The following is a 22,100-nucleotide window of genomic DNA, read 5'->3' as shown; positions in this document are numbered from 1 at the left end:
ACATCTGTCACTTCCTTCTTTTGTCCTTTTACCACAACAAGCTCTTTTGAGTGGTCCTTAAGACATTTCCTAATCTGAACCCAACAGATCTTACCAGTGTTCCTGCCCATTTACCCCTCTTGGTACTCCCTAAATTTTTACCTGCCTTACCACCTTTGCACACCTTATTCCCTCTGTCTAGAATGTCATCTCTTCTCCCCCTTCCTCTCTTCTGTCAGATTCCTCCTCTGAGGTCCACGTAAGTGTGAAGAGAACTCTTTCCCAGTCCCCCAAGCAGAGATCATTTGTACCAAAATTCATTTATGGCTCACCACATTTGGAATAGAATTTGAGACAACACATTGCAAGTAATTATAGTTGATCCTTGAACAACCTGCACAGTTCAAAATCCATGTATAACTTTTAACTCCCCCAAAACGACCCTCAGTATCTATGGGGGATTGGTTCTAGTACCCTCTGTGGATACCAAGATCCATGGATGCTTAAGACCTCTATGTACGGTGGTATAGATCACCCGGCCATGGTGGCTCAGTGGTTGAGCATCTGCCTATGAACCAGGAGGTCACAATTCGATTCCTGGTCAGGGCACATGCTCAGGTTGCAGGCTCAATCTCCAATGTGGAGCATACAGGAGGTAACCCATCAGCGATTCTCTCTCATGATTGATGTTTCTATCTCTCTCTTCCTCTCCCTTCCTCTCTAAAATTGATTAAAATATATATTAAAAATAAATAGATAAAGTAGTGTAGATCAGTATATACAGTTGGCCCTCCTAATCCATGGACTCCCAACTATGGATGGAAAACAGTATAGGTTGTTATTGGGGGAAAATCCATGTGTAAGTGGACCCACACAGTTCATACCCATGTTGTTCAAGGGTCAACTGTAGTTTTTAGATGTCTGTTTTCCAATACTAGACTCTGCTCCTCCAGTGAGGAAACTATTTCTTCTACTTTGTGTTCAATTGGGGCTCAGTTCATTAAAACAACTTACTGCTTTGTGTAATTTGGCATTGAAACCTTAAAATAAGCTGTCAAACTGGGGGAAATCCTTGACAGATCAGGGAAATGGGGATGAACTGGCATTTTGACCCTCTCTCTTTGTCTTAAGAGTGTGTGACAGCTAAAAGCCAAAGATCCTACTTTTTAGTTTGTTCCCTTTTTTTCATACCCTTTGTTCTTGCAATTTTGTTTCTTACAGGTCAATCCCTATATCCTGAAGAAGAGCATGATGATTCTGACAAATAATTTCTATGCAGCAATCTTGGGATATGACGAGGTAAGATCATGGCGAAGTCTTAGAACAGTGGCCTTCCCCAACAAATGCTTGTGACGAGAGCCTCCCAGCAAAGCTTCAGGGGATGTCACTGCCTGCCACCATGGCTTAGTGTTTATTTGTCATCTTCACTGGCAACTAAGTGCCCTAGTTTGCCTGTGCTTGGGAAAGAGAACTCCTTTTAATATGGGCAAATCATTCAACCAGTCAGCATTTATTGAGTGCCTGTAGGGAACTGGTTGGAGGGACAAAGGCAAATCAGTCACTTTCCCAGCCCCAGGTGCTCCCTGAGAGAGGAAGACATACACATGTAAACAGTACCATCTGCCAGACAAATAGCACACTTTTTTTGTCTTTAATTATAAAAGCAATACATACTCATTTTGAAAATTAATGAAACTGTACTTAAGTGTTTGAAGTAGAAAATAAAAGGCCCCTGTCCTGTCCTGCCCACTTCCTGCCCAGAGGAAACTTTGTTAATAGTCTGTTGGGTGTTCTTCCAGACCTTATCTGGGCATACACAGCACCATCTATTTATTTTCTTTATGTAAATACACATGTTCTGCAACTTGCTTTTTTCATTTTAGATCTTGGGGATTCTTCCACATCAGAACATTTAGATATATCTCTTTTGTTTGTTTTAATCTTCACCCGAGGATATCTCATTTTTTTTCTTTTTTCTTTTTTTTAATATATTTTATTGATTTTTTACAGAGAGGAAGGGAGAGGGATAGAGAGTTAGAAATATCTATGAGAGAAACATCGATCAGCTGCCTCCTGCACACCCCCTACTGGGGATGTGCCCACAACCCAGGTACATGCCCTTAACTGGAATTGAACCTGGGACCTTCAGTCCACAGGCCGACACTCTATCCACTGAGCCAAACCGGTTTCGGCTATCTCATTTTTTTATTATAAAATATACACAGCATAAAAATTTAATCATTTTAAAGTGTACATTTTAGTCATATTAAGTACATTCACATTTTTTAGTAACAATCACCACTATCCAGCTCCTGAACTTTTTCCATCTACCCGAACTGAAACTCCGTGCCCATGAAGCACTGTTCTCCCTTTCTCCCCTCCCCCAGCCCCTGCTTTCTGTCTCTATAATGCTGACTATTCTAAATACCTTATATAAGTGGAATCATACAGTTTTTGTCCTTGGTGTCTGGTTTATTTCACTTAGCATAATGTCTTTAAGGCTCATCCATGTTGTAGCATCTGTCTCATCTTTCCCCCCTCTTATTATGGAAATTTCAAGCATAAGAAAGTTAAAAGAATGGTGTAATGAATACCTGTGTGCACATCACCAGGACTCATCATATCTCATCTATTTTAATAAACCATGTGCTTTTATTATTTTATGCTCATTTTGTGGTTACCTCCAGATTTAATGTAAGTATCACCCCTTTTGGGAAACGGTCCCAGAACTTCTTCAGGCTCAGCCATTCTGCCCTCCCTGGACTACACAGCCCTTATACATTAATATTAACTGTCATCCTAGATGGGGATTTCTTCTGGGTAGTGGCAGTGTCTGCTGTGTTTGTGTTTCTATTGGCTAGCATGGCGCTTGGCATAGGGTAGGTGAAGAGTAAGGAAGGGAGGAAATGCATAAAAGGACGAAAGTAAGAAACTAGAGTTCAGGGTGGAGGAAATGTTGCCAGCCTAAAGATAATAATTAAAGCCAGGAGAGAAGCTTATAAAAAATTTAGTAAGTGACTTGTGTAGGGTCATAGGACTAGTTAAGATGGAGGTTTCCTGGTTCCCAATCCACCAGAGTATCCAATTATAAGAGCAATTTAGATTGCATACCACACACACCATTAATTTAACATGAACTTTTTAAAAAAATATATATTTTATTGATATTTTACAGAGAGGAAGGGAGAGGGATAGAGAGCTAGAAACGTCGATGAGAGAGAAACATCAACCAGCTGCCTCTTGCACACCCCCTACCGGGGATGTGCCCACAACCAAGGCACATGCCCTTGACCGAAATCGAACCTGGGACCTTTCAGTCCGCAGACCGACGCACTATCCACTGAGCCAAACAGGCTTTGGCTTTTTTTTTTTTTTTAATTAATATATTTTATTGGTCCTTTACAGAGAGGAAGAGAGAGGGATAGAGAGCCAGAAACATCAACGAGAAAGAAACATCGATCAGCTGCCTCCTGCACACCCCCCACTGGGGATGTGCCCGCAACCAAGGCACATGCCCCTGACCAGAGTCAAACCCAGGACCCTTCAGTCCCCAGGCCGATCCTCTATCCACTGAGCCAAACCGGCCTCGGCTTAACATGAACTTTCTGGGAGTGAGATGGGAGTTGAGAAACATTCTTGAATCTACACATTAGTTGTTAAATCAGATACATTCTGATTTCTGAAATTTTACAGTATATAAAAGAATGAAGCTTAGAATTGAAAAAATATAGCCCTGGCCGGTTTGGCATAGTGGATAGAGCATTGGCCTACAGACTGAAGGCTCGCAGGTTCAATTCTAGTCAAGAGCATGTACCTCGGTTGCAGGCTCAATCCCTAGCCCGGGTCAGGGTTTTTATGGGAGGCAATCAATCAATGTATCTCTATATCGATCTTGTTCTCTTTCTGTCTCTCCCCCTCTTTTCTAACTCTAAAAATCAATGGGAAAATGTCCTTGGATGAGGATTAACCAAAAAAGAGTTGAAGAAATATAATTATTTCTGTTGGCATTGTTTGAAGTCTTTATAGCATGTGGCTCATTTGATTTCTTTCACCAATATTAACAGATGTGTTCTGAATTGCATCACTTCTCTGTCCCCATCCCACGCCATCCTAGAAGGGTCATCTTACAAACATGCCTGGTCACAAGAGTTACCTGGGTGCTTTTAAATTTTGATTTTTGAGCACCTCTTTGAAGATTCCAGTTCAATTGAAGTGGGGCCTGGTATTTCAACAAGTACCCCAGGTGACTTTTAAAAATGGGAATGTTTGGGAAATATACTAATTACCTGGGACATTTTTTAGAAATACCAATATTTGTGCCCTACCCTCCAAAAATTCTGATTTAACTGATGTAAGTTGGCATATAAAATTTCCCTAAGTAATTTTAATATGAAATTCTAGGACGGTCTTTCTTACATTTTAATGTGCATGCAAATCACCTGGAGACCTAGGTAATATTCAGATTCTGCAAGTCTAGGGTGAGGCCTGAGATTCTGCATTGCTAACAAGCTGCAAGCAATATGTTGCAGCATTGGCAACTGGGACATGTGCCACACAAGCTGGCCCCACGTGGCTATTTTGATTTAAATTAATTAAAATAAAATTAAATCCAGCTGGTGTGGTTCATTAGTTGAGCGTCAACCTCTGAACCAGGAGGTCACGGTTTGATTCCCAGTCAGTGCCAGGTTGTGGGCTCCACCCCCAGAAGGGGGCGAGTGCAGGAGGCAGCTGATCAATGATTCTCTCTTATTGATGTTTCTATCTCTCTCGCCCTCTCCCGTCTTCTCTCTGAAATCAATAGAAACGTACTTAAAAAAATAAATAAATTAAAAACTCAGTTCCTCAGTTGCACTAGTTATATTTCAGGTGCTCAGTAACTGTATGTGGCTCCTGTAGTGACAGTGCAGCAGTAAAGCATTTCCATCATCACAGAAATCTCAGTGGACAGTGTTGTACTACAGCACCTTTCCCTAGACTCTTGCTGGGATTGTGCCCCACCCTGGACACTTTCGAACCATCCTGTTTGCTACTATGTTAGGTTCGAGGACCTTCAGGCCTTTTGTAAACCATCCTAATTATGACATGTCTACATTTATCTCTCATTTCCTGTTGATGTGTAGCCTTCTTCCCAAGTGACGCCATTTGCCTCACTGCCCCACACACATGCTGTATCTGATTGAGGCTCTTCTGGACAATCAGGTGTAGGGGATAGTAGCTCAGTCTGTCAGCTTTGCCCTTGCAGGCCCAGTTCAAGGCCTGGCACCTTTTAGGAAATGCCCTCCATAAATGTTTAGTAAACGAAAATTATCCTCTCATGCTTAGAATATCTTTCTCCCCCCCCCCCATTTTTTTTATTATACATGTACATACCTTACCATTGCCCCCCCCCCCAACGCTACCCCCATACATGCCCTCACCCACCAGTATTTTGCGTCCATTGGTTATGCTTATATGCATGCATACAAGTTAGAATGTCTTGTAGGTCTCCAAATACTCTCCATTCCTAAAGGCCCCTTTCTCCACAAAGCTTTCCCTGACCTCTCTAGATCTCTATCTCTTACTCTGAATTTCACCATCCATCTATCAATTTAACAGGTATTTATTTATGCCTAGCATGTGTTCCACTGGGAATATATTGGTGAATAAAACAAACATAGCCTGGTTCTTTCCCACTTAGTTTACTGCCTATCTCCCCATTATCAAAGAGGAGATAGGCAGTAAAATAGAGTGCAGTGACAGAGAATAACAGGGGAAATGTGCTTGGTGTGGGGAGGTCTCTGAAGAGTTGTCATAGAAACTGACTCAAGAATGGGAGCCTGCCGGGACCGGTTTGGCTCAGTGGATAGAGCGGCGGCCTGCGGACTGAAGGGTCCCGGGTTCAATTCCGGGCAGGGGCATGTACCTTGGTTGTGGGCATGTCCCCAGTGGGGGCTGTGCAGGAGGCAGCTGATCGATGATTCTCTCTCATCAATGTTTCTAACTCTCTATCCCTCTCTCTTCCTCTCTGTAAAAAATCAATAAAATATATATTTTTAAAAAAAAGAATGGGAGCCAGCCATGAACTGAGTATACCTCAGAGTCTCCCTGTACAGATTAGCATTTGCTTCTTCTCCAGGATTTAAGCCTGTTTTGATATGCACTAGCTTTGTTCCTTCAACTAGATTGCAAGCTGCCTATGAGTAAGACCATATTGCTGTGATTCTGTGTTCCTAGCATCAAGCTAAGCACAACATGGTGTCAAATCAGTCTTCATTGAGTGAGACTCTTCTACTTTAAACCCTTAATTATCACCAGAGCCCCCATGAGCCAGGGAGTCCCTTTTGGCTTCCTCTCAGTTACTCTAGACCAGTGGTTTTCAACCTTCTTAATGCCGAGACCCTTAAATACAGATCCTCATGTTGTGGTGACCCCCAACCATAAAATTATTTTCGTTGCTACTTCATAACTGTAATTTTGCTACTGCTTTGAATCGTAATGTAAATATCTGTGTTTTCCGCTGGGACCCGGTTTGGCTCAGTGGATAGAGTGTTGGCCTGCGTACTGAAGGGTCCTGGGTTCGATTCTGGTCAAGGGCATGTACCTTGGTTGCGGGCACATCCCTGGTGGGGGGGTGTGCAGGAGGCAGCTGATCGGTGTTTCTCTCTCATCGACGTTTCTAACTCTGTCCCTCTCAATTCCTCTCTGTAAAATCAATAAAATATATTAAAAATAAATAAATAAAATGAAATAAATATCTGTGTTTTCCGATAGTCTTAGGCGACCCTGCTAGCGGTTCTCAACAGGTTGAGAACCGCTGCTGTAGAGCCTAAGACCATCGGAAAACACAGATATTTACATTACGACATTATGTTCATTAGGAAGGTTGAGAACCTAGGTATCTCTATTTCCTGAAGGGTGCTTTTTTTTTTTTTGCATTGTAGGGAAAACAGGTAGGTGCCCTAGTAGATTGTGAAAGAATTGCTATGCAACTTAGTATTTGGTTCCAAGACACCCTTTTTTCCTGCTTCCTTGGTTTGAAATTTATACTCTCTCAGACCTGTCTCCAGTTTATTTTCACTGACTTAATAGCAGCATGGTGGAAAGAGGACTGAAGCTGGGTTCGTAGATTTAGTTAACCATTTTTCTTGCACTTCCACTCTGTTCCAGATATTGCATCCTAACTAGAGCTAGTCAGGCACCGTCCCTTGGCCTCACTAGTGCATTCTGGTCCTAGTTCAGCCATCAATTAGCTAGATGACATGCAAGCCTAGGGTACTTTTCTTTCAAATGAGGATAATAATATCTGTTCTTCTTGGCACCTGTAGTCATTAGGAGCCAGATGTGAAGGAACTCTGGCAATCTGGAATAGTCAGGCTGTTATCACTGTTAATGTGAGTCTTGAGTCATCCATTTCCTTCTGATAATCAGGAACTGATTATGGGTTTGCCCCTTCCTAACCATTTCACCCACCACCACGTTTGCCTGTTTGCAGCAGGCCATGGCTTTTGCTGTCCTGTGCTCTGTGCTCATTCTCCAAGTCCTCATAACACCCGCTCGCACTCCTGTTCCTTCCTATGTAGCACATGGGGGTTGCTGCCAGCAGCACTCCAGCATGTGCCCAGGGCATTCAGACACAGGCAGTCTGTTGTGTTAGCAAATAGCTAAGAAAATGGTGATGTGCCTGAGCTAGTCTTTGGCTCCTATCCCATCTACCGGAAGAAGCTGGTTTTCCTGACTCAGCCATTGTGCCAGGATAGTCTCTTAAGTGGTGGAATTGCAGGGCTGTTTAGCGGGGACATTTGGAACAGGTGGACTATTTTTCCACCAAACTGTCATACTGGACATGGCTTTTCCTGGCAGCAGACCTGAAGCCAGACCTCATGTACTGCAGTGCCACAGAGGCCAGCCCACAACATGTCAAATAAATGGTCCTGAGTCTTTGTGTAATGATTTAACACTTAAAGGGTCTTTCATGGCCATTATCTCTTAATTCTCACAACTTTGTGGGATAGGTATTATGCTTGGTTAGCCAGTGAGAAACTGAGGCTCAGGAAGAGCTAGTAGCTTTTCAGAGGCCATGCAGACATCAAGTGACAGAGCTTCTATTTGAAGTCAGATGGTCTGATCCCCAGATCCCAACTATTATCAACAGCTGCCTGCCAACGCAAGCTCCTAATGTTTGTATGTGATATATTACACTCAACAAAACATCTTTATGTTATATTTTATTTATAATTTAAGGATGATGTGAGAAGGGCAGGTGTTTTCATCTCTCTTTTATAGATGGGAAGGCTGAGACTCAGGTTTAGTGAACTTCTTACCATTTTTGAGCTTGGCAATGGAAGAGCTAGGACTTGATCCAGCCTTCTAACTCCCAGTCAGCACTTTGTCTGGTTCCATACACTACCTTGGCACCTGGACAGAAAACTTCTCAGGACCTTTCCCTTCAGTTGCCCTTATCCCAGAAAATAAGACCCTCCTCTGCCCTCCCTTAGAGGTCCAAACTATAAAACGGCCCTAGTCCATGGCCCAGCTGCTGATTAACCTCAGTGATATTTGGACTTCCCAACTGTGCCAGAGAGACAATGTTAGGCTCTGAGCATTCCCTCTGTGAACCATGGGAATGTTGCTAACAGCCTGTTCCTCTACTTAGGAAGGCTGGGCCAGCCATGGCCAGCCTAGAGCTGGGTAACATTGAGGCCAGGTGCCTAGTTTCCATCCCCAAATTACCAGCTGCCTTGCAGATATATGCCCTTGGACCAGGAGAGAAGGTGAAGTCCACACCCATCTCTGGGAAAATATATAATTCTGTTATTTCAAGCCCATATGTGTGGACAGTAGTGGGACCACTGCTGAGTAAAGGGAGCTGTGGCCTGGGAGGGTCAACCAGACATGAGCCCATCTCTGCCAGTCATTCATCCCCTCTGGTCTCCATGTCCCTCCTCTGTATAAAATGAAGAATTTGGACCAGATACTCTCTGAAAAACCTCTTCTAGCTCTACCAAGTCGCTTCCCTGTTTCTTATAGTGTCTGTAATGTCCCTCTGAGCTGATTCTATGGCTATTAGCGTATTCTCAATATCCCTAGCTTTTGTATCATGGCTCTTCCATACTCCTCAGAAGACTAACTGTGGCACTCTGTTCCAGGGGATCCTTTCAGATGACCATGGGCTGGCTGCTGCCCTGTGGAGAACCTTCTTCAACCAGAAATGTGAAGACCCCCGGCAGCTTGAACTATTGGTGGAATATGTGAGGAAACAGGTGAGTCTCATGGAAAGCAGGACCTTCCTGAGGTCTCAGTGCTGGGCTGCCCGAGGACCATGAGAGGCTGAGTTCCTAGACACCACTCTGAGGGAATTCTGATCAAATCATGTCACCAGTGGGCCCCGATGAAGAGCACTTTCTGTGTATCCACCATAAGCTAGGCCACGGGTCAGGGAATGGGAATAGGAGAAAAGGCACCTGCTTTCAGAAACTTCTGTTCATTCATGGCACATTAATTGCCTTCTGTGTGCCAAGTGTTGTGCTATATCCTGGGACACACAGTCCTATAAGATGTGGGCATGGGATACAGTGCCTAGTTTCTGTGGCCCTATTTCTGTACCTACTTTGAGCCCCAGGATTTATGTTTTCTTCTGCTAATTTCTAGCAGGACTGAGCTCCAGGCTGCATTCCACAGACATCTCTCAAGCTTCTTCCCACTAGGTGCTATGCATAGTCAAGTAGGGCTCCCCCCCCCCCCCCCCCCCCTTTTCTCTGGCTCTCCAGGGCTTCCTGAAACTCAGGTATCTAGGAGAAAGTTCCAGAGTGAGGACTACTTAATTGCTTTGTTCTCAGGCCCGTGGAGAATTCACTCCTTGATCTCCATGTTCCCCATCTTGTATTGATGGGAAACCCCTACTTTATGGCTAAGTGAGCTGAGTGGCAGGGAAGATGAACATAGATGCTTTTCCAGGGTCTCCCAGTGAGTCAGCCTGCACAGCTGGCCTAGAACTCTAAGCTGGGTGATTCATGTAGTCACTAGAGGCCTCAGCTGCTCCAGACAGCTCATCAGCTCAGGCTGTCCCATGAGTCACATCTTTGCTTCATGGGCCTGGCCCCTGGAGCAGAAAGGGCCTCACCCCACAGTTATTCTTTTATTCACCTGTGTCTGTGGCCTTCAAGCTTCCAACAGCCAGAAAATGGAAGGCCAGACCCCAGCTCTTGAGGAGAAGATGGCAACAGGACCATCTTGTTGATTGCTTGGAAAGCAACATACTGGGGCTTTTCAGACCCAAAGGGTAGAAAATCCCCAAAGCTAGGACCTCCGTTTGACGGTTCTTCAAATCTGCCAGCACCAGAGAGAAGGCATTATGGCCAGAGGGCCCCACCCACAGAGAATTCTGAGACTCCTACTGTTCACTAGGCTCACCCTCAGCCAGCAGTAGCAATTGGCAAAGCAAATGCTGTGTTTTCTGAGAGACCAGCCCAACTTTCCATCTGCTGTGGTGGGCCTGTGCCAGGCTGCGTGACAAAGACATAGCTGAGGGTCTTAGAGGAAGGGACTGCCCCACCAGTGCCCTATTAGAAGTCTCATATTGCCTCAGGGAGAGGCCAGCAATTGGAAAACAGTGATGAGGCTGTTAGGGAAGCATGGAGCTTTGACAGGGACCCAGTTCTGTGAGCAACTGTTTTGAGCCCCTTTTCTATTCAGAAAGCAGAGATTACTGAGTTCTAGCCCTGCCCTCAAGGAGCCAGCTCCTGGTTTGGTGAGGAAGCCAGTCAGGCACTAGGCTAACCCTGGAATAAGTCAGTCTGTGATGTCATACAGTAGGAACGAAGTGCTGTGGAAGGCCAAAGAAAGGAGAGACAAAGTCTGACTGAGGAGGACAGGGGAGACCAGGAAGCTGGGGCCTGGGCAGATTCTCGTCCTGCACCAGGATGCTAGTTGGTGTGGTAGGTGGTCCCAAGCCCCGTTGGGTTATGTTGAGATTTTCATCCCAGGAGGTAGGCAGAGTGGGGGCCCTACGGACAGAAATGGAGCAGTTGAAAAGAGGAGTGGATTTCAGGGAAGATATTGGGCCAGTTGATCTTTTTGCCCCAGAGGATGGCAGGATATGTGAAATCTAGACCTGAGGTAATGGGAGAGACCGGGGTTCTGTTCAACAGTCCGCAGCCTGAAGATGAAACAACAGAGGTGAAGGAATTATTGGAAGAGGGAGATGATCTGAGGCATAAGATGAGGCCTCTGGACTCCTGCCCCTTCCATTATCCCCCAAATGTCTTCTTAGTCCAAAATGGAGTCTCACCTTTCTAAATCTAGTGCTGACTCCTGTTCTGATCCTGCCCTCCTCCTAGATCCTGCCTGGCCATTGGAGAGAATTTCTTTTTCTTCTGCTCTCCTTATTAACAGCCACTGGGGAATCCTTCCAGAGATTGCCTTTATCTCCTGAGATCTAGCCACTCACTAGATTACCTGCTTCCTGCAGAACTGCCTACCATATCTCCCCTACAGCTGTTCCAGTTCTCCATCACAGAGCTGGTCAGGGGGATAAATCCCCAGCCATCCTAGAGGGATGAAGCTAGGGCCTACTGACCAGAGTCAGGGCCACTGGAGGACAGCAGAGACAAAAAGTCCCAGTGACTAGTAATGTTCTATCATTTAATCTTGTCCTAAGTCCTGTGAGGTACATGTTACTATCCCCTTTCTCAGACCTTTCTCAGACAAGGAACTTAAGTCTCAGAGAAGGGAATTGACTCACCTGGGCACCATTCATTGTTATTCTGAATGGACACACACACACACGTGCACACACCCCTACCTCAAGGACATATCTCTCCCCAACACATCCTCTCTGGAAAGTTCTTTCAGTCCAGAAAGTCAGGGTTTGTGTGTCTGTGTGTCTGCCAGAAGCATGAGGGAATTCCCTAAAGCCTTCCCAGTGAGTTTTCCCAGTGACTGACTTCTCCAAACCTCCTTAAGTGAAATAATCTGGGAGATCAGAGGCTACCCTTGGCCTGAGAGCTGGGGTGCCTGCTCCATTACTCTCCTTTGGAAGGTGGTTCCTTGCGCCATCTCACATCTATTCTGCCCTGTCCCTTTCCTCTATGTGCTGCTCTCCCTGTTGCAGATTCAGTACCTGGACTCCATGAATGGCGAGGATCTGCTGCTAACCGGGGAGGTGAGCTGGCGCCCTCTCGTGGAGAAGAATCCTCAGAGCGTCCTGAAACCCCATTCCCCAGTTTATAATGACGAGGGTCTTTGATGTGCTGGTCCCTCTGAGCAGCTGGCCCGCTGGTGTTGAAGAACCTCCGGAGTAGAAGTGCCCAGGACCCTGCAGAAAGTGGCCTGAACTGACCTATGAACAACATCTGTCAAATACCTGGCCCCATTTGTGTTGATTTTCCTCTTGTGTACCCAGGAATCTGATCTGGTCAGGTTTAGTACTGGGAGCAGCTCTTTTGGGGTGTTCTCTCCATCATGAGAAGACCTGAGCAAGAGCTCCCCAGCACACATTCTCTAAGTCCCCTCTAGCAACCTGGTGAGGACAGCTTTTCCCAGAGGCCGCAGAAGGGATGGAGTACATTAGAAAGGGGACACCCCACCAAGGGCCCACTGTGGCCCAGGAGCAGTTTGTAATGCTGCTGAATCAAAACGGGTAACCATGCCCTGTCCGCTGGCTTTGAGCTGAGGGGTTGAGTTGGCCATTAAAAGAATCAGATTTAACTCTGCCATGATTCTTCTTTAATCCAGGGTCTTTTAGAAACTTATCTGAGGTGGCAGATGCTATAAACCGAGGAAGACCCCCCAGCTCAGAGACACGGGCAGGGACAGGGTCAGGAGGGTCTCTGCTGCTGCTTTTGCTTTCAGTTCACTGTTCTGGCCCGTCCATGGCCTGCCAGGCCCCGTCCTCTGGGGCCCCAAAGGCCTCTGATGACCAAGTGCTTGTCATATCCCAAGTCATGTGGAAAGAGGCCTCAAGAACAACGAATCAGGTGAGGAACATGCTGTCCTTCCTCTCTCAGTTCCCCCGTCTTTGAGATAGTGAGGAGAAAAAGAAAACGTTCTTCCTGGCTTTGCTGCACCATCGCAGAGCCCTGCTCTGTGCCCAGCTTCCTATGCCCCTCCCCCTCTGAGTGTGTGCTGCCGAGCCAGCCGGGCCTGAGCACTTGAGGACCAGCCCCCTCCTCCCTCTGAGTATGGGTCATCTCTTGGGGGGATTTTCTTAAATTGAAGAAAGGGGGCGTGGAACCATATTGCCCCTCCCCCATCAAGCGTCCTTCATTTAACTTGCTATAAAATGAGTCACATAAAGAAACTCTATATGGATGAGGTATATCCCACTTCTGTGAAAACATTACAAATCAGGCCGCCTTCTCTGAGTTTGTTTAAGATGCTTTTGTTGTGAACGGAGCTCCAGAGTGAAGCCTCCTCTGTGTGTGTGAGATAATAACACCTTGTAACTCATTACAGCTGGGCACTATTTACATAAACCAGAGCTGAGCCAGGCAGGAATTTGCTGATTAATTTATTTTTAATGGAGTGAAGTATACCATGCACCAAAATAAACTTTACTGTGTGTACCTAACTGCTCCTGGAATGGATGGAAAAATTAATGGAACAGATTTTGGCTCCCAACTCTACACATTAATTCATATATAAAAGTTATTTGAGCCTTAACCCATTTGCTGCCCACAGCAGCCCCGCAGCAACAGATCCCCAGTTCAGCTACCGGGCTTGCCATAGAATCAAGGAATCTCCGATTTGGAAGGAACTTACTTTAAAGGTCCAGCCCTGGTCCAGAACTTGACTCCCTTTCTCAACATCTCAGTTGGCCTATGTTCATACAGGCCCTCTATGAATACCTCCAGCAGATTGTCCTTTTCGTGGAGTCACGTCCTGCCTTCAGGAGTAATTGTCAAACACTGCACGCAACTTGTGTGATACTGCATCTCAAAAGGGCCAAAGTACTTCCTGGCCATCAGCATCTCTCACTGACTACAGACCCCTCGCCTTCAAGATAAAACCCAAGTTCCTTGGAGGGTATAAGTTCTTCTTAGTTTGACCTTTGTTTGTTTTTGTGAATCTCTAACCAGTTTCTTCCCTGAACAAACCGAACCAGTTGGGGTTATCAGAAGAGACCAACCTGTGTGTTCCCTCTGCCTGGATCCTCCCCCTCCCGCTCTGACCAAAGAAACTCCATGCCGCCAAGTACCCCTTCTCCTGTCCTCTCCAGGCGTGTCCTCCAGGGAAACTTCTTTTTTCATCCCTCCTGCCATCCTGCACTGTGAGCACTGTTTGGGGTCAGTCGCCTTTGTTTTTCCAGTCCCAACAGAGTGCCTGCCTCACAGCAGGCATCAGTGTAAGCTCTGACAAATGAAAGGAGGAATGAGTGACTAACTCATCAATCAGCAGCACAAGCCCCCTCAAAAGCCCCTTTTTCTCAGACTGTCCTACGGTTCAGCTTATTTTAACAATTCAGTATGGCTGAGTGTTTTTCTGTTGTTCATTGTTGTTATGCAAAACAAGTGAAGGTCTTGATTTCTTGTCCTTAGGAAGAGCAACCTCTAGGGATAATTTTGTTATTTACTTGTACTCCATATACTTCCAGAAAGGATCACAACTAATCAAGAGACACAGTTATAATAAGCCTACAAAATAATTAAAGCAAAGTTTAAAAGATAAGATGCAAGTATTGGGAGGGAAGAGAAGGGAAATAATGATTTTAGAAAACCTCAGCTGCTAATAACCAAGTTTCAAATGACTTTTTGGGTAATTTGTGAAGTGTTTTAACATATCACCTCACAGCAGTCCTAAAAATAGATAATTTCCTCATCCTCTTATCCCCTTGTCACAAGTGAGGGGACTAAGGTTCACAGAGGCCTGTAGGGTCATCTAGGGTAAGAAGGGGCCAAGAGTGCCCCTGCCCGTATCTTCTAACCTCAGGGCCTTTACTCTCCTCGCTCACACTGCCTCCTGCAGGTCAGCGAGGAAATCTGCAGTTGAGTATAAAATGTTGCTCTGAGCTTCCTAGCTGCCCAAGGCAGAAACTGGAAGGCCTTAAGATTATGTAGTTTCCATTGTCACATAAAAGGAAGTGTACTTGTTCATCAGAAGAAACAGCCTGGCCGGTATGGCTCAGAGGTTGAGTGTTGACCTATGAAGCAGGAGGTCACAGCATATGCCTGGGTTGTGGGCTTGATCTCCAGTAGGGGGCCTGGTGATCAATGATTCTCTCTCATCATTGATGTTTCTATCTCTCTCCCTCTCCCTACACACACATATATATATGAAGAAACAAATGTTTCTCTGAAATCAATTAAAAAAAAAGTATATAAATATATATATAACTGTTTCTCTGAAATAAATAAAAAATATAAAGAAGAAATAAATGCTTCCCTTACTGAGAAGAATGTCTAGCAGTTGTAAATGATAAATACAGAACAATGTAGTAAATAAGATTTTATTTTGTCTAAAATTTTAAAAATCATAATTGCTATTTTACACATGAAGCTAAGATGAAAACCCAGGCCATAATTCAGCCAATACATTTTGCATTTCTGTTTGGTGCCAGACACTGCTTGGTATTTTCTTCTTTTTGTTTTTTTTATTAGTGCTTGGAATTTTCTATTGTTATCTTATTTAATCCTCAGTGACATTCTGTGAGGTAAGTGTTATTAAGCTCATGTTACTGCTGAGGGAATTTGAAGCTCAGGGAGGCCCAAATTTGCCCTGCATGCAGTCCGGTGGTTCTGACACCCACGTCCAATGCTTCAATGCTAGAAAAGGAGTACTAGATGGAGAAAGGGTCAGTTGTGCTAAAATTAAAAAGTAAAAGGAAATTTAAAGCAACATTCTACCCACGTGTGGACACATACACATGCTAACAAGAAAAATCAGAACAAGGGTTAGAAATCAGAAATGCCTTGAAGAGAATCAGGACACACGGATGGGTAAGGTTTAGATAAGTGACCAGAAAAACGAAGTGAGGAGCTGCCCATGGGAAGGCACAGAACTTACGTGGGCCTTGAACTCAAGTGGACCAACTAAGTTGGTTGCTAAGGGAAGAAAAGGTTGCAAAGATCTGAGTGGGGCCATGGGTGGGGGTAATCCGGGCCACGCTGCATCTGACAGGCAACAGGAAACCACCTACATTATTGGAAAGGACTGGCCTGATGGGAGCAAAGATGCAGAGCAGCGCACAGTGTGGCTTGGTGCGGTCACAGTGGGGTTCTGGGTATCTAGGCTTGAGAGCCTGGGAGTGACTGTAGAGATTCAAGGGGAAGTTCACCCCAGAGGGGAAAATCACAGAGCTCTGCTGGAAGCTTGAAGATGGCGATGCCTGGCAGATGGTGCTTGAAAAGAAGAATCCTTTTGTTGTGGTTTTATTTTCCCCCAACTGCTAATTAAAGTGCCCTATAAGTTAGAGTTTGTTGCCCCCACCATGCCTGAGGGAAACAGGACCACTAAGAAGAAACCACTTACTGGTGCCAGGTGACCAGTCTTGTGTATTTTGAGCCCAATCCCATTGCTTTTGGTGCACCTTCATTGTGTCTGCATAGGAGCTGTCTAGTGGAAGACTAGCCAGTAGAGATCCTCAGGGAGGGCAGGAGTGGACCTCGGGAGGATTAGGACAGGGGCCAAGGACTGGCCTTGTTCGGTATAGAAGGGACGCTCAAAACCACGAAGCTGGATGAGCTCCCAGAGATGAAGTGCAGAGGGTAGACCAGCACTGGGAAGGCGTGGGGGAAGCATTCTCAGGTGTGGTAGGAAGGACAGGACCTGGCATAGGAGGGAGGATCTGGAGCAGAGGCCCAGGGAGAGGAGAGCTTCCAGGAGGCAGCTCTCAGTGCTGCACACTGCAGGGAGTAGGGGCAGAGAGTAAGTGGGTGAGGCGTAAGGGCTTTAGACCATTTCAGGAGCAGGGTTTTTGAGAGAAAACTGGTTGCAAAGGGTTAAGGCAGAGTGTGGCAGCAGCTGTGGTGTCTTTGGAGGTACCTAGCTGAGAAAAAAAAATTGGACAGAAGTTAGAAGAGCAGGGTAAAAATGAAGGCCTCACCCTAGCCTGTAGACTGAAGGGTCCCAGGTTTGATTCTGGTCAAGGGCATATGCCCAACCTGGAGCATGCAGGAAGCAGCCGATTAATGATTCATCATTGATGTTTCTCTCTCTCTCTCTCTCCCTCTCTGTTCCTCTCTGAAATCAATAAAAATATATTATAAACAACAACAGAGAACGAAGGCCTCAGCACATGATAATGCTGAAGATGTGTGTGGGGATGGGGAAGAGTCTAATGTAAACTTCCCATAAATGTTAGGTATTATTATTATTATTATTATTATTATTATTTATATGCCTCTAGAAGTGGAAGCCAGGATTTGAGAACAAGGGCTGGGCTTTGGACTGGAGGAGGGAGCCATTTCCTGAGACCAGAAATTGGAGGACAGATAGGGGACAGGGATTTCAGAGTGAGGACTGAGGGGGAAGGGGAGCGCATGCTGGTCTAGATACCCAGGAATCTAGGGTTTATCTGCCATTTGGTGAAGTGGGAAGGAAGGATGTGTGGCAGGTTTGTGGGCAGAGAACTGGACAGTCCTAAAGTGTTAGAGCTCGTTCCTTGGGAGCAACCCTTCTTTACTTGTTGCCCTGGTTCTGCCCATGTCCAACTAGCCTTTTCCCCAGTCCAACCCACCATGCCTGGCCCACCCCTCCACTGGGCTGCGGGTAGGACAGACCTTAGTACCCTGGCCATAATCCTCTGCCCATTTACCCCTGCCCAGGTGTTACCTTACCCATCACAAGTTTTCTGGGGCTTCCAAGGGGCTTCCCTTGTGTCCTGCTGGTGAGCCTAGGACCTAGACCCTGCGCAGGCCAAGGACTCCTCCCTCCACTTTGGGAAGAAAAGGTCCTGATTGGGAAATTTCCAGGAAGAGAGTCTTCAAGCCCTGACTGATCAAAAAAGTGATAGGCCTGGCTGGCGTAGCTCACTGGTTGAATGTTGACCTATGAACCAGGAGGTCATGGTTCGATTCCCAGTCAGGACACATGCCCGGATTGCAAGCTCGATCCCCAGTATGGGACATGCAGGAGGCAACCGACCAATGATTCTCTCTCATCATTGATGTTACTATTTTTCCCTCTTCCTTCCTCTCTGAAATCTGTGTGTGTGTGTGTGTGTGTGTGTGTGTGTTTAAAAAGTGATAGAATATCATGTGGGGTCTGTGAGGGACTTGGAAGCCTCTACCCCAGCCACTTGCTGTACAGGCGGGAGCTGAGGCCCTGAGAGCTCACTCGAGATTTCAGTCAGTAGTCAGAATCCATGGCCCTGTGCTGGCTTGCCCCTTCCCTCTTGCTCTCTCCCTCTGGCCAGAAACAGCTCCTTCAACTAGTCACCATCTGAGAAAGCCCGCCACAGGGCTGTACCCTAGTTGGGAGTGTGGAGTGGAGACATGATTTCTCTCAGGTTCCAGAATGGCTCATGAGCTCTAAACCCCAAGCATTTGGTTTATACTTCGGCTTAATCTGTGGCTTATAATTATGAGTCTGCCTTCACCACTAAACTGAGTTCCTTCAGGGCAGAGTTCAGGTCTTATTCATCTTTGGAACCACAGTGCTGGCCTACAGTAGCCATTAAATACATGCAGAGTATACCCTGGCTGGGTAGCTCTGTGGCTAGAGCATCATCCCAAGACACCAAGGTCGCAGATTTGATCTCTGGTCAGCGCACACACAAGAAACAACTAGGGGGAACATACATGGGTGGAACAACAAATCAATTTCCTCTCCCTCTCTTTCCCTCTCTCACATCAGTACAGATAAAGAAGTAAATGCTTGCAGAGTGGAGTGGATGGAGAGGGGAGGGAGTGGTGACTGGATCACCCCCATTGAATGAGATGAGATGGAGAGGGATGGAGGGAAGAATGTGAGGGATCACAGTGTCTACAGTCTGACACAGACACAGCCACCTTTCTGCCAAAATCCTTATTCCTTAGGGTCCCAAGTGCCAAGAAAGGTGTGACTACTGGTCTGTGTGTGCAAAGTGGAGAGAGGCCCTTGCCTCCTGAACTGGGCTGAGGCAGCATCTCAGAGCCACACTCCTCTGACAGCCAGGAGCCGAGTTCACCTTGAGGGCCAGCCCTGGGACCTTCAGGGGCCCCGCCACTGCTTCGTTTGTCTTCGGGCCTTCACCACGCCCCTGCCCTTCCATGGCCAGACAAGCTCTGGAACCAGCAGGTACTGGGCTACTGCTCCTGTCAGTCAGTCACTTACCCCTCACAGCAGCCTGTGAGGGACGTGGTGTGGGTCCATCCGCAGATCCAGGCGCCGTGACTCAGAGTTGTGATTGTTCTGCTCGTTAAGTGCAGAGTTCTGTGACCTCCCGGAGGCCTCTGTGGTGCTCAGGGTCAGTGAGCCACACCCACCCGGGCTGCTTCTGGGAGTCTGGTCTTTGGGCCACTCTCCCCCGGGGGACTGCTTCCACTCTAGGCACCCTGCCAGCCGCTGTGTCATCATCTTTGCACCGAGAGGCCGCCCTTTAGCGAGATCCTCTTCAGAGTGGGGCCCAGATGGCCTTTCTGATGGTCCTTTCCCTATACCACCGCCCCACCTTTCTTCACCAGGCATGCCCTTGTCCCTCCGCCCTCCAGCCTGGAACACCCTGCTTGCCATTGTACATCTTCTTTTTTAAAAATATGTTTTATTGATTTTTTTCACAGAGAGGAAGAGAGAGGGATAGAGAGTTAGAAACATCGATGAGAGAGAAACATTGACCAGCTGCCTCCTGCAGGCCCGCCACACACACACACACAGGGGATGTGCCCGCAACCAAGGTACATGCCCTTGACCAGAATCGAACCTGAAACCCTCCAGTCCGCAGGCCAACACTTTATCCACTGAGCCAAACCGGTTTCGGCACCATTCTGTACATCTTGAAATAATTTTCATCCTCCAATACCCACCTCAAGCCAACCTCTGGCGATCCTTACCACTTGGCCCTGCATCTCTAGATCGTAGGTTGCTTTGCCTTGATTCATTTGGGCACGCCGGCTCCCCTGCTCGCCCTGGCTGCTTCTCCCCCGGAATCTTCTCTCCCCTCTCCCGGAGGTGCCACCTTAAAGGTGTGTGGCAGCATTGGCATCAGGGCAGCCTGCCCCCGGAGGGCTGCGGCCCAGCCTCTGCTTCCACCACCCCCACAGGACAGTCACCTGCCCAGGCGCCACTCGGCTGGTTAGAGACACGGCTAAATGTCCCTCAGGACGTCAGAGAGATGCCAAGCGGCGCCTGACACAACTCCTGGACAGGAAAATATTTCCCCCCCTCTTAATAACAGTTATTAAGGGACCTTTGCCCAACACACTGGTCTGGGCTTGGCTATCTGTATGGTTCCCATCACCCTGGGCCCCCAGCCCTAGCTGCAGGCTCATGGCCAGGGTCCATCTATCCACCCTTCTGTTGGCCCATCGGGAGGGGCCGCCATTCCTGCAGCCCTGGGGGGTTTGATTTACAGGCTTCCATTGTCAGGATGTCAGGGATCCCTTTGGCTCAGTCTTCCCACCCCTGCCTTCTCATTGAGCTCCCTCGTACCAGAGTTAGGGTCAAAGCCATCACTGTCCAGACAGGCACACATGAGTATGTATACACAGATGCACACATAGGTGAATATACACTGACATGCAGCTAGATGCTTAAAGACAGCCAAGTAGATACACGAACATCATAGTACATACATGCACAGGTACAGTTCTGCATAGTTATAAGTATATATGTTGAGTAGAACCATACAAAATGTGGGGTTTTTTTGTTTTGTTTTTTACTTACAAAAATGGAATATAATACAAACTTGGATATAGAGGGAAATACACAAAAATACAGTCAAATCTGTATGCCTATATTCAAGCAGCATTATTTACAATAGTCAAAGGGTAGAAATAACCCAGGTTTGTGTGAATGGATAAACAATGTGGTATATACACACAATAGAATATTATTCAGCCTTAAAAGGAATGGAATGCTGATCAGGCTACAGCATGGATAAAACTTGAGGACATTAGGCAAAGTGAAATAAGCTAGTCACAAAAGGACACATACTGTATGATTCCACTTCCATGAGCTACCTAAAGTAGCCAAATTCATAGAGGCAGAAAGTAAAGAGGTGGCTGCCAGGGTCCAGAGAGAGAAAGATGTAGGGAGTTATGGGTACAGAGTTTCAGTCTTGCAAGATAAAGAGAGTTCTGGAAATGGAGGATGGTGATGGTTGCACAACCAGGCATATGTGCTTAATGCCCCTGAACTGTAAATGGTTAAGATGTAAACTTTTTATATATATATTACCCCAATTAAAATCGTTTTTTAAAAAAAGCCAAAGCCAAAAATATATACCATATACATGCTGAGAGATTAACAAAGGGACTCGGCAACATGGAAACGTGACCGCCACCCCTCCCAGGAGCACTTCCTCCACCCAGATAAGGCCCTGGTTCTCCCCTCAAATAAATCTGAGGATAAGGCCCTAATGAAGGCCTTGCCACCTCGGCTGCCCCACAGCTCATTACCTTCCCACGGTCTGACCTTGTTTACTCAACCTCCTGCCCCTCACACAGCCTCTCCACCCCGAGGAAGGGTCTCCTTCCGGCTCCCGGTGCTCCCATTTCTGCCCCTGCCCCTGAGATGGATGTAATGTTCCCACACCTCAGCTCTTGGTCTATGCTTCTTCCTCACCCCACCTCACCTCCGTCCCTCCCCCACTTCTACACGTCTTAAAGCCAGCCCCGTTCATCTCTGATCACAGGGCCCAGCTTGGTGCTGAAGGGGCCTGCTCCCCGCGCCCCCCTGTGCATGTGTTGGGCCCGGTGTGAGAAACGCTGTGGACATGAAAGAACCTGTGCTCTGGACCTGACTCCAGATCAGACAAACCAATTGCAATCAGGGTCTAAACAGGGTCTCAAGACGTGGCATTAGGTCTCCTGGCCATCCTCATTGGACCTCATCCCGCCATGGAAGGTGGCCCCTCAAGCAGGCATTACTCTGTTGTGACCATTTCTGCCTGGCCCGGCCCCCCAGCTAGCTGCCACCTGCTGACCCCTCTTCCCCAGAGCAAAGCCCATGCTCCTGAGGACGCTGGGACTTCGGCCCAGGTCAGGAACAGAGATAAGAAACCTGCCAGC

General features: G+C 46.7%; 1 protein-coding gene across 1 annotated transcript in view; it reads left to right on the top strand.

Moving 5' to 3' along the window:
* The window catches only part of UQCC1 (ubiquinol-cytochrome c reductase complex assembly factor 1), a 107,286-nt gene extending 93,761 nt beyond the window's left edge, over positions 1-13,525 (top strand). Inside the window, exons 8-10 of the mRNA XM_084888614.1 lie at positions 1,201-1,278; positions 9,105-9,218; positions 12,068-13,525. Of these exons, the coding sequence (XP_084744740.1) occupies positions 1,201-1,278; positions 9,105-9,218; positions 12,068-12,202 (327 nt within the window). The 3' untranslated portion in view covers positions 12,203-13,525. The remainder of the gene's footprint in view (positions 1-1,200; positions 1,279-9,104; positions 9,219-12,067) is intronic.
* Positions 13,526-22,100: the final 8,575 nt, after the last annotated feature.

This window comes from Pipistrellus hanaki (assembly GCF_964339955.1).
Source record: "Pipistrellus hanaki genome assembly, chromosome: 6".
NCBI classification, from domain to species: domain Eukaryota; kingdom Metazoa; phylum Chordata; class Mammalia; order Chiroptera; family Vespertilionidae; genus Pipistrellus; species Pipistrellus hanaki.
The sequence above is the reverse complement of the archived record's forward strand: the minus strand, read 5'-3'. Positions and strand labels throughout refer to the sequence as shown.